At 44.0% G+C, this 12,828-nt stretch overlaps 1 protein-coding gene across 5 annotated transcripts in view; it reads left to right on the top strand.

The window, feature by feature from the left end:
• The first annotated feature begins 241 nt into the window (after positions 1–241).
• The window catches only part of ESYT2 (extended synaptotagmin 2), an 85,714-nt gene continuing 73,127 nt past the window's right edge, over positions 242–12,828 (top strand). For 2 of the 5 annotated variants that reach the window (XM_042472123.1, XM_042472120.1), the window contains exon 1: positions 243–693. In XM_042472123.1, the coding sequence (XP_042328057.1) occupies positions 349–693 (345 nt within the window). In that variant the 5' untranslated portion in view covers positions 243–348. Of the gene's footprint in view, positions 694–12,828 lie in introns of all 5 variants that reach the window. The other 3 variants (XM_042472125.1, XM_042472124.1, XM_042472121.1) reach the window with 2 other exon arrangements.

The raw sequence follows: 12,828 nt of genomic DNA, 5'->3' as shown, positions 1-12,828 counted from the left end.
ATTGGTCACATGTTTTCCCCCGCATCCCTTAATTAATGGTTCGCTCCGGGAGAGAGGCGGTGATTTTCCTTGTCACTCTCTCATAGCGACGCAGGGAGTGGAGGAGAGGGCTAGAAGGGGGCGGGGCTTATTCCTCGGGGAGCCAATCCCTGGGTCCCTGAGGCGTTTTTTCCCCACTTTCTCTGTCCCCCTCCGTCTGTTACGGAATGGTTCGCTCCGCGTCCAGAGGGAAGGAGGCGGTAGTTGTCGCTGTCAGTCAGGCGGCGCGAGGCGGTGTCGGCGCGGGCTGCGTCCCTCCTTTCCTTAGAGAAGCGGGATGTGAGGCGGCGCCGCCGGAGAGGAAGCACCATGAGCGGCGCAGGGCCCCCGCAGCCTCCAGCGTGCCCCGGCCCCGGAGGCGACTCAGAGCCGCCTCCAGCCCCTCCACCAGACGCCCCTCCGTCCATGCTGAGCGTCGACGTCCCCGGCTTAGTGTCGCAGTTCGCCCGCGCCTTCGCCCTCGTCTTCCCGGTCTACGTCCTGGGCTACCTGGGGCTCAGCTTCAGCTGGGTCCTCATCGCTTTGCTCGGCCTCTTCTGGATCCGGAGGCACCGCGGAGGGAAGAACTCCCGCCTCGGACGGGCCCTCGCCTTCCTCCGCGACGAGGAGCGAGCCGTCAGGCTCACCATCGCCACCGGGGACCTGCCCGCATGGGTGAGCCTCGGAAGGAAGGAGCCCTCGCCTCGACGTTGCAGGAATAGCCCGGTTTGGCAGCGCTTTAACTCTGCCTGGCTCTGTGCTATGGAATTCTGGGCCCCACAACAAACACCATCTCCCAGAATTCCATAGCAAAGAGCCAAAGCGGAGCGTGAGCTTTGGTAGACTTGAACCCACTTCCTCAGATGCATTGGGGGCAATGGAGGGTCCAGAGGAAAGAAGCTTCTTTGATTCTATGGTTGTCTGAACTTTCCTAGGCTTTTGCCTACTTCCTCAGATGCGTGGCTTGGAGTGGAGAGTCCAAAGGGAAGGAGTTGAGAGCATGAGCTTCTTAAGGCATGAGCCGCTTTCTTCAGATGCCTGAGGTGGAGCGGAAAAGTTAGAGAAACAAGCGTCTGTGATTCTGTGGTAGCCTGAGCTTTGCTACACTTGAGCCTCCTTTTTGAGAGGCATGGGGTGGAGTGGGGAGTCCAGATGAAGCAAGCTTCCATGGTTCTGTGGTAGCATGTGTTTTGATAGACGTGAACCCGCTTCCTCAGATGCATTGGGTCGAGTGAAGAGTCCAGAGGAAAGAAGCTGGGATTCTGAGCTTTTGTAGACAGAACCTTATTCAGATGCATGGGGTGGAGTGCAGAGTCCAGAGGAAAGAAGTTTCTGTGATTGTATGGTAGCCTGAACCTTCGTAAGCTTGAACCCTCCTCCCAAGATTAATTGGGGGGAGTGGAGACTCCAAAAGGAAGAAGCTGGGAGCCTGAGCTTTGGTAGACTTGAGCCTACTTCCCAAGATGTATGTGGTGGAGTAGAGAGTCCAGAGGAAAGAGGCTTGGAGCCCAAGGTTTGGTAGACTTGAACCCATTTCCATGGATGCATGGAGTGGAATGGAGAGTCCAGAGGAAAGAAGCGTCTATGAGTTTGTGGCAGCCAGAATTTTCCTAGACTTGAGCCTACTTTCTGAGTTGCATTGGGGGCAATGGAGAGTCCAGAGAAAAGATGTGTGGAGCATGTGCTTTGGTAGACTTGAGCCTACTTCCTCAGATATATGAGTTGGAGTGGAGAGTCCAGAGGAATGAAGCAGGGAGCATGAGCTTTTGTAGGCTTAAGCCCATTTCCTCAAATGCATGGGGTGGAGTGGAGAGTCCAGAGGAAAGAGGCTGGGAGCCTGAGTTTTCATACACTTGAGTCTCCTTCCTCAGATGCATGGGTTGGAGTTGATAGAGCAACCATATGTCATAACTGCAGAGAAGGACAAAGCACCTTTAAATTTAGGACATTCAGAAAAATGCAGGACATTGCCAAATAAAAACTGAAAACACTGATATAAATATAAATCCACGCTTCTTAGTTGTGCTCACAATGGAGGACCTTTTGGAATTCCTATGGGCAGAAGGTTGAAATGTAGGACATGACCTGGAAAAAAAGGATAGCTGGTCAGTGGAGAGTCCAGAGGAAAGAAGCTGGTAGCATGAGTTTTCATAGGCTTGAGCCTACTTCCTGAGGTCCATGGCGAAGAAAGACGCTAGTAGCATGGGCTTCGAAGACCTGAGCCTACTACTTCCTCAGATGTATGGGGTGGAGTGGAGAGTCAACAGAAAGGAGCTGGTCTCCACCCCATGCATCTGAGGAAGTAGGCTCAACTCTGTGAAAACTCATGCTACCAGCCTCTTTCCTTCATTTAGTCTCCCTTATGGCCACCCTGTCACAGGGTTTTCATGGCAAGTTTTGATCAGAAGGGGTTTGCCATTGCTGTCCTTTGAGGCTGAGGGAATGTGACTTGCCCACGGCTGCCCAGTGGGTTTTCATGGCGGAGCAGGGGATTTGTACCCTGTTCTCCAGAGTCACTATAAAGAGCATCTACACTCTGGAAATAATGCAGTTTGACACCCCGCTTGAACTGCCTTTGCTCCATCCTACAGTACCCTGGGACTTGTAGTTTTGTGGAGCACCAACACTCTTTGGCAGAGAAGGCTGAAAACAGGGTTGTAAAGCTACACATCCCAGGATTCCATAAGATGGAGCTGCAGCATTTAAAAGTGTTGTCAGAAGTGCATTATTTCTGCAGTCTAGATGCAGCCAGAGTCTAATGCTCAAACCACTGCACCACGCCCAGCTGTGATGGTTAAACCTGCAAAGGGAAAAAAGGGCCTGCTTTGTTTTTAGCATTTCATCTCAGTCTCACCCCTTAACCCATCCCTTCTGACTCTACTACTAGGTGCCTAGGCTGGGATCAGCTTTGGATCTTGTTCAGTGACAAGACACACCCTCTTCCCCCAGTATGTCTTTTAAGCAGGGTTTGGGGTGCATCCATTGGTATTTCAAAACTTGACTTTAGCTTGCTAGGTCAAGCTTGGTCTGCAGCCGAACCTCTGTTCTCCGCCCTCCATGCTGGAAGAAATACTGTACGTTTCTTTCTATCTCAGACTCTTGCCAGGCATTGGAAACATTGTTGACCTGTGCCTTTTGTTCCCTCCCCTCGCAGGAAACTGGATTGCATCAACACCCCTCCAGTAGTAATTGCATTTCTTGATGAACTACTGAAAGATGTGTCTGCGGGTACTTGCTTCCCAGAGAGCTCTATCAGAGAGCTCTGGTGCCACAAAAAACTACAAAACCCAGGATTCCATAGCACTGAGCCATGGCAATTAAAGCAGTGTCAAACTGGATTATTCCTGCAGTGTGAATGCAGCCAGAGGAGCATTTCTCTTGCACTGTGAAAGTCACGCCCTCAGCAGCATTCCCACTAGATCTGTTTTCTACCACTGTGCCGCCCCACAGGGAATGACATTTCCCTGTGAAGAAGCCCCAGGACTTACCTGTACAGACGTTGTCCTGTTGTGACTACATACACTTTAGAAATGTTGTCTCCTTTACGTGAGGAGTAGTGAGAAGGATAAATACTGGTGGTTCTCGTCACAATTGCACATAGATGGCCTCAGTTGTTTTTCAGTTTGCCCGCTTTCAATCTGGTTATCCTGTGAACTCCATAAATTTACTTTTCTTATTTAAATAGTTGTGTGTGCCAGTGTGCTGTAGTGGTTTGAGTGTTGGCCTATGACTCTGGAGACCAGGGTTCGAATCTCTGCTTGGCCATAGTAACCCACTGGGGCAAGTCATACTCTCTCAGGCTCAGAGGACAGCAGCGGCAAACCCCATTTGAATGAAACTTGTCAAGAAAACCCAGTGGCATGTTCACCTTAAGGTTGCCGTAATTCGGAAACAGCTCTTCCTTGTGAGACTCCTGCCTGCTAAATGTCCCATCCTCTTTTGTATCTTCATGAAATGTAAAAAACGTAATTTGTGGGTGTGACTTCTCTGTACTGAACTGGGAACGCTAATGTTCAAGGAAATCTGCAAGACTCTGCCTGTATTCGTGTAAAGAAGAAAGTTTCAGTTTATATTGTTAATACAGCATTAGTATGACATTTACATTTGTTTGTGCAATCCCTAAATAAATAAGTAGCTTAAGTTAGAAGGAGACATTTATCAGGATGAGTTGAGGACGTTTTCAGCATGGGGCCTGGTTGGGAGAAGCTCTTGTGAGGGTAAAGTGCAGATTGGTTTTTGATAGCTGTGTTGTGCTTTTGGAGCATGGCTCATTGTGAAAAGAAATAGGGCTGATAATCATTGCACTAAATCCCTTTACTACTCCCAGGTGGAACAGAGCCATCGGATCAGTGGGATTTACACACGTCTTGACATATACTCAGCAGTTGAGTCGGTGGCTCAACTTTAATTAGACATTTACCAAGCAGGCGATTGAAATGACTTTTCAAGCAGTATAGGAACTTGAAAATGTCTTAAAATTTGAGAGTTTAATTTAATCATAGAGTTTGAAGGGGGTCTTGCAGCTGCAGTTGGGTGAAAATTTTTACATTTCCTTAGGTTGCTGGATTCAGTTGAAGCAGGGGCTAGTTCTACAACGCTAAAGGCAAAGCTATGTGGAATTCATGAGCATTTATTGCCCTCAGGTATGGCCACATCTTGGTATCTTTTTGTGCACTCTGGAAAAGGTATAAATTATTACAGAGGTGGCCAGGTTGCTGAGAAAGCCAGGCCTGTTCTTCAAAGGTGTATTGTTTGTATTCAATTGTTCATCTTCCTGGTGCAGAAAAACCAAAGAAGCTTACCTCTCTTTCTGTGATGGCAGGACTGATGTTTCCTGTTTTGGTATGCTGAGAATGTGAGCAGTAAAACTGCTGTAGTGCAGCAAGGCAAACCAGGGAGTGGCAGAGTCATTATGTTGGCAATGAGAATGTGTTTCCATTTCCCCCCCCCTCCCCCAACCGTTCATTGAGGGCAAGTTGGTTAACTACATAATTGACAGTCAGTCATCATAAATGATGACTCTGGCATAAGTTCTGGGGACCCAGATTCAAGTACCACTTGATCATGAAAGTCAATAGGTGACCTTTGGCAAAGTTAGGTCCAAAACACACTGCAGAAATAATCCAGTTTTTGTTATTTGAAAACTGTTGGGAAAAGGTCTGCGACACTCGTTTGTCTGAAAAACTTTCCTATTCCTCCAAGAACAGATCTGGATAAAAAAAGACACACACATTCATTGAGGATTGGTCTCTTTTTATTGATTATTTCAATAACAATATATCTCATTTTGCTCCACCTCCACCAAGCTGGTTTTTGGAAGGATACCTGTATCTTGGACCTACCAGACTGTAGCAAAATGATCTATGATTTCCCTTTCTGGATCTTTTTATAACTTTGAAAGAATGTATTATTGGGTAGAAATTCTCTTAGCTCATTCCCAAGGTCTGTTGTTTCTATTGTTTATAAGTTTGTTATTTGATAAAACTTAATAATAAACTTTTAAAAAGGAAACAATCCAGTTTGAGACTGCTTTAACTACCCTGGCTCCGTGCTAGGGAACACTGGGAATTGTAGTTTATTGTGGCTCCAGAGCCTTTTGGCAGAGAAGGCTAAATGTCTCACAAAACTACATTTCCCAAAATTTTCTAGCTCTGAGCCAGGGCAGTTAAAGCGGTCTCAAAACTAGATTATATCTGCAGCGTGTTTTGGACCTTAGACTCCCTCAGCTTGCCTACCTCACAGGGTACTTTTTGTGAAGATAAAGTTGTGAGGAAGAGAGCCATGTATGTACACTAACCTGAGCTCACTAAAAGAAAAGTGGGGCATACACATAACTGTAATAATAATAATACCTGGTCTTACTAAAATAGAAATAAAAGAAGTAAAATCTTCTTCTAGAACATGGCCACATAGCCCGAAAAACCCACAAAAACCATAAAATCTGACTGGATACATAGTTTGGTGATATAGCATTTTTAATGTGGTCTCTTATTGACTGGGATCACTTAGGAAAAAAATGTGATGGTGCAGCAGGAGCAGAAATTGAATGAGACTTGAAAAGTGTTATGAAGGTTCACAAAATGGTATTGTTTAGCAAAACCCTTTGGCACCCCTTGAAAACACCTTCCTTGTGCCAAAAATATAGAAGGCAAGATCCTAGGTATAGATGTACATCCTAGATGTAAAGGATTTCCAAATGCAATAGTGGGATTTCCTTCCTGTTCTTTCTGAATAACTTTCCCTGAAGTTGTATTTAAGAACTTGCGTGGTTAGCCATAGGCAACAAGAAATTACATACAGGTGAGTAAGTTGTTTGGCAGATAATGTTCCATCCTTCCTCTGCTCCAAGCAATGAGGCAAACAGACAGATGATTTCTTCCTCTCTGACTTGCATAGAACTTCAGTGGGAGGCTGGAGAACCAAAATTCCTGGTTCTCCATTAACAAATTCCTTCAGGCAAGTAAATTTTGTGGAACTATTTATAAGGCTGCCCTTCATTTATCATATTGCTTTTATTCTGTTTCTAGTTTCTCTTTTGCCTTTCCCACATTAATATTACTTTTTCATACATGGATTTTACCATAGGTAGGGTTGCCATAAGTCAGGACCTCCAAACCGGGACAAATGTAGGACAAATTTTTCTACATGCCTGTTTCTTAGGCATGATCAAAATGGAGGACATTTGGGCATTATATTTCTAGACAGATGTCAGAAATGGACTTCCCTTTCTGGCAAAACACCCCCGACCTCCGTTCCAAAACACACACAACAGCACATTTGGGCATTTCACATGGCTTTACTGAACATGGCCTCTTGCATCAGAGGCTTATTCCATAACCAAACCCCTTGGGTTTAACACTTAGCATGGTTTAACATGGCTATGCATATTGAACATGTCAAGGTGGTTTCACCGTTCTTGCACCAAGTGTACTTCTCAGAAGTGTGTGTCAAGGGACTTTGGTTTTTCTTCACTGTGCATGGGTTTGTAAAAATCACAGCAATTTACATTGGCCTTGCCTCAGAACCAAAACCACACAGAAAAGGCACTTTGGAAAGTCACACTTTCTCGGCTTCTGAAACAGTGCATGCATGCCTCTCAAGCTGACCCACTCATATCATCTTCATCATCATCATCATCACCACCACACTATCACTGTCAAAGTAAGGGAGACTTGTTACCATTAAAAGGGCATCACCCCCCAACAACAACCCCACCTTGAAGCCTCTTGGCCACTCACTCCTTCCCCTCCTCCTTTTCCTCCTCCTCCTCCTCCTCCTCCCCCTCCTCCATTCGCCTGGGGGCTGGGGCGGACGGGGCTGTCAGAGGAGGAGGGTGGCACGCGGCTGCGCGCAGGAGGCGAAGCGCCTCCAGCTTTGCCTCTTCCACGTGGCCGCGCGGCCTGCTGGAGAAGAGGGGGCGGAGGAGGAGGAGGTGAGTGGCGCGGCCGCGCGGGGAGGCAAAGGCGGACAGAGCCAGCGCCTCTTGCGCGCGGGCGCGCCACCCTCCCTGCCTCCCCGCGTGGACGCGCCACTTTCCCCTGCCTGCTCCGCCCCCTCTTCTCCTCCTCCCCGTGCGCCCACGCGCAAGAGGCACTGCTGTATGATGCGGGCGGGCGCCAAGCCTGGGGGCGAGGGGGCGGAGGAGGAGGGTGGTGCGGGCGTGCGGGGAGGCGCCTCCTCCGCCCCAGGCAGGCCTCGCTGTCCTCCTCTTCCTCCCCGCCTCCCCGAGGCGGAGGAGGAAGGCAGCGAGGCCTTCAGGCCGCAGCAACTTGGCTGCAACCGGGGGAAGGGGGTCCCGGTTTTTGGGCTGCACCCGTGCCGGGAGGGGGCCGGGCCCCCCCAAAACGGGAAATACACGGGTGCAGCCGGGTTATGGCAAGCCTAACCATAGGAGGAGAAGGCATCAAGAGAAGAGAGGAAAACAATGTCCCATTCTTTTTGGTAATGTTGCCATTGGTACTCAGTGTTGAACACTTTTGCACATTATTCATGTTCAGGTTTACCCACTGACATGTTTTATTCTTAGAAGGGAAAATCGGGGGGATATCTCAATAAGCATTGTAAGTCAGAGAACAGGCTAGTTGTTCTACAAAATTCCATGCCCTTTCCCATGATCACTAGCTAAATTTAATAAGTTTTACATATAACCCCTTCTGATAGTGAGTCTAACAACTTTGATATTCTGTCACGGCTCCCATTCTTGGGAGTATAAGAAGGAGAAAGGGAAGAGAAGAAAAAAGGAATATGGCCGCACCTTTGAGACTAACTACTTTTTATTATAACACGAGTTTTTATGCATGTAAACTCACTTTTTCAGATACTGTAGAGTGATATTAAAACTTTGGTCTATAAAGCATATTTATACAGTTGTGGGAGTGGGATAGATTCCATGTAATAGGAGCCAGAAAGATTTAAGTCCTGTCCCTTGCCTTAAAAGGGCTGGACGAGGTGATACAGATGTGTAAAAGCAATAAATCTGCTTACCAAAAATCTTATAGATCTTCTGTGGTCATTCTGTAGTATTGTGTCATCTGTATATCTGAGATTGTTAATGTTCCTTCCTCTGATCTTCACTCTTCCTGCCTCTGAGTCTAAGGCTGCTCTTCATACGACATTTGGATGTATGATGTGAAGGCTATCTGTAGGCAAATAAAGACATGTCTCCTAGAGCTTGTAGAGGGCTCTATTGGTTGTAGTTCATTGATGATGCATTTGAATGGTCATTGCTGGAGACTGTAGGTAACAACTAAGGGTGTTCTGCCATTTTGTGTTTCTTGGGAGTGTATATCGTTGGAGTGTTTTATTAGAAGGGTATATCATGGACCAGAAGCTTTAAAATTCTCTCATCCTTTGCTTCAGCTGCTGTTATTCAAGGCTATGTTTCTATGCAAACTAAAATTGCTGGGTAGGTGGGGTCCTCCAGAGGTTGTTGGTTTATAACTCCTATCAGCCCTAGCTATTATAGCTTGTGGTGGAGGCTGCTGGAAGTTATAATCAATAGTTTCTGAAGTGACACATCTGCATTGTCTGGAACTAAACTAAAATAATAATGTTGTTTCAGCTTTACATTTGGGGAGAGAAATAATCTGGTTTGAATTTTATTATATTTGCTTCCCCCCTTCTCAGTAGCAAAATCATTTTAAATGACAGTTGTGTATATAGTTCCTCAGAAGTAAGCTTCACTTAACAGCTATGTGTATATATGATTGAGAGTACCAGCATGGTTTGACTACATGGTTTGGACTACAACTGTGGAAACCAGAGTTCAGATTCCCACTGAGTGAACTTGAGTAAGTCCCACTCTCTCAGCCTCAGAGAAAGGCAAAGCCTCTCTGAACAAATCTTGCCAAGAAAATCCATTTTAGGTTTGCCTTAAGGTCGCCATAAATCAGAAATGACTTGAAAGCAAACAGCAGCAACAATATGGGACAACAGCTTTAAACTAAACAGAGCTTACCAAATGCTTACAAAGCTGTGCAAATTTGTCTGTCTCTTCAGATATTTTTCTTATTAATAATCTAGAAAGGTAACCAAGTCACATTCTTTCTTCTACAATTTTTCGGCTGCAGTCTTATCCATACTAAATAGGAATCAATCATACTTATCACATTTGGACTACTTGGTAAATGTGCATGGAACCCACAGTTAGAATTTAATTTCCTAATCTTAAATAATTTGTATCCCTATCAGTTTCAGTGGGACTTTCACTATGATCATAAACTCAGAAATAAAATGTTTTTCTGTTAGGCTCAGTTGCAAGAGAAGCACTGGGCAAAGTACAGTAGTCATGTCTGCCTAATACAAATACCCATTTCTCTTGCTGAACTTGTATGTTTATAATAAACTTTGTGAAGAACTTTAGGGAGGCATTCCTTTGTAATGAGTCACTGCAATATTATTTTTTCAACTCATTCTTGGTGTAGCTGTAAAATTTCCATCAGTAAGTTTCTCAGTTTGTAGTTATATTTTCTTAGATGTTAGCTGCATTATTTAATGCAACTAACTTGTACAGTAAGTTAAGCTGTAAACATACTTTTTGAGAAACAAGTTTAATTAGAATTAGTAGAACTTCTGAATATAAATTTATTTGAGATTGAACTGTGAAACAGTAGAAGTTGTGGGCTAACTCAGTTGAATAATATATACAGAATTGGTTACTAAAACGAGACTGTGGGTTGTCTTTGGCTGAAAATAACTGTCATATGATGAGTATTACATTGTCATTTGGCTGTCCTTATCATATAACACCATGGCTTAAGAGCTGCATTTCCTCCAGTTCAAAGGCAAACCCTTTTGCATGTCAAAATTACAAAATTATGTTTCCTGACATAAAGTAAAACACATTTTAAGATGCATCAGATTCTTAATAATGGTTATATTAACTAGTGAAATTCATAGCATAGTTCTTGAGGATTCTGTTTTCATAACCTTTATATACTGTCTACTAGTTGTCAGCATGAATGTCCTTATTTGAGGTTGACTTATGTTGTATAATTGTGATGCAGCATTAAGTGTTCCATTGCATCCTGTATATATCAACACTACGATTTTGCCCTGATCCTATAATAGTGTAATTCTAAAAATATGTGGACTTGTGCCTTAGCATGTTCCTGAGAGCTAAATTCTGCATGCATTAACAAAGCTGTCATCAAATGAGATGGGGTACACTAGAGGCAGTAAAATAATGGTAATGTGCACGAATGTGGCTCTGTAGTTACAAGAAATGCTTGATTATTTGTGAGAAGATTTTGCCAGTGTAAAATGTCATATGATATTTTCACAGTAACTAATAAAATAAATATCAAATGTCCCCCTTATACTTATGTAACAAAAATAGGACAATCCATATGATGTAATTTTTCTGTCATGCTATGCTGCACAGTTTTTCCTCTTTTCAGACTTTCTTACAGTGAAAAAATGCTGTAGTGCCTTTGTATCAAAAGGTAATAATCTTCTAGGTCTTTCAAGAACTATGAAGTACTGTAACTGTAGGTATTTTTTTTAACTTGGTGATGCTAACTAATGGAGTACAGTAAGGCCTGTCTTCTAAAATCTGAGATGTTCACTCTCAGTTGAGAAGAAGTTATGTGCCAGTTCCCTCAGTTTTCAGAAGCAACTTTTGGTGTGAGACTTATCAGGTAGTGGTGATCAAAAAATAAGTCAGACCTCATCATATAAGTGAAAATGTTTTGAGGTTGTTTGGTTGTTCATTTGGTTATTTGGTATTTTTGCCACATACTGAAATGTCAGAAGATAGAACTGACTGTCATCTTGTGTCTGCAGTACACTAACTTAGATTCATTTATTTGTCTAGTTCTACAGTTCATTACTAAATTTCAGAGCATTGCTAGTGTATGAATACAATCAACATATTTTTTCCATTTCTGGTAGCATTTATTTATATATTTGATTACATGCTGAATGAACTAAATATGCCCATCTGCTCCTCACCTCTGCTATTCCATTGGAATTAATTGATGTTGTGATTTAATTATACAGCATGCTGTTGAACAGTAGAGTTCCCCTCCTGTTTTCATTGCTTTCCAAGACTCTCCTCCTCATTTCTCCTTTTTAAAAGGAATTGTTCTATTGAGTGTTTTTCCTAGCAATAGGGGTTATCAGTATTGTTATTGTTAGCTGCCCTCGAGTCGACTCCAACTCATGGCAACCCTGTGGATAAGACATCTCCAAAAATCCCTTTCCTTCACTGCCCTGCCCAGATCCTGCAAGCCCTTGTCCATCCATCTGGTCTGTGGTCTTCCTCTCTTTCCTCTACCCTCTACCTTTCCTAGCATTATTGTTTTTTTCTAGTGATCTGTCCCTTCTCATTATGTGGCCAAAGTACAATAGTCTCAACTTGATCAACTCAGATTACTGGTCTGAAAAGTCCTATTGCATGTGTCCCTAATTCACTTTTTCTCCATCTATTCTGTGCCAAGTCGGCCTCCCCTACTTACCTTGCACTTGTCTGTTTTCCCAGTCTTAAGAGGTTTGGAAGTGACTTTTGCTAGACCAATCTATTTGACTATGGCGTGTTACAGACTGCCCAAAAGCAGGCAGTCTGTCGCCACCGTCATTAGCTGCGCCAAGAAGCCCCAGCGGCCAGACTTCCCGGTGCAGCTAAAAAGAAGCACCGAAATGGCGCTTGGCACCCGGAAGTGGAGGCGCAAGGCGTGCACTCGCGGCGTCACTTCCGCCGCCGCCGCCTGGACGTTGTGTGTCCAAGACGTAAAGATGGTGGCACCTGTGTGGACGGCTGCTGCCATTTACTATGCGCTCCTGCGTACTAGAGACAGGGCCAATTAGGAAAGTAAGACCCTTCCTAACCCGTACTAAATGGTGGTCTGTAACGTGCCTGTGCTAACAATACCCAAACTAAGGGCATGATTATTATTTGATGTTTTTAGTTTGTTGCCTCCTTAGTATTCATATGTATTGTTTTATTATTTTGTAGAATGTATGCCATAGGCAGGCTTATTTTTATCTATTTTTATCTATTTTATTGATTGTATATACAGCACTATGCTGTGTAAACCTACAGCACTATATAAATAAAGCATAATAATAATAATAATAATAATAATAATAATAATAATAATAATAATAATTAGTTCAGCCTTCACCGCAACCTGTTTTAAGCCTTCTGCTGGTTTAGAAGAAAAATATAAGTAGCTCCCTTATGAGAATCAGATATGTTTATGTTCTGATACTTCAGTTGAATCACTTGTGAACATTACATTGTACTGCTCATTCTATCAAGGTGTTTGCTCCCCTTTAATCTACCTAAATTTACAGAAATTCCCAGGAAGA

This window comes from Sceloporus undulatus, chromosome 6 (assembly GCF_019175285.1).
Source record: "Sceloporus undulatus isolate JIND9_A2432 ecotype Alabama chromosome 6, SceUnd_v1.1, whole genome shotgun sequence".
Classification (NCBI taxonomy): domain Eukaryota; kingdom Metazoa; phylum Chordata; class Lepidosauria; order Squamata; family Phrynosomatidae; genus Sceloporus; species Sceloporus undulatus.
Note: the sequence above shows the minus strand (reverse complement) of the source record. Positions and strands in the feature narration are given on the sequence as shown.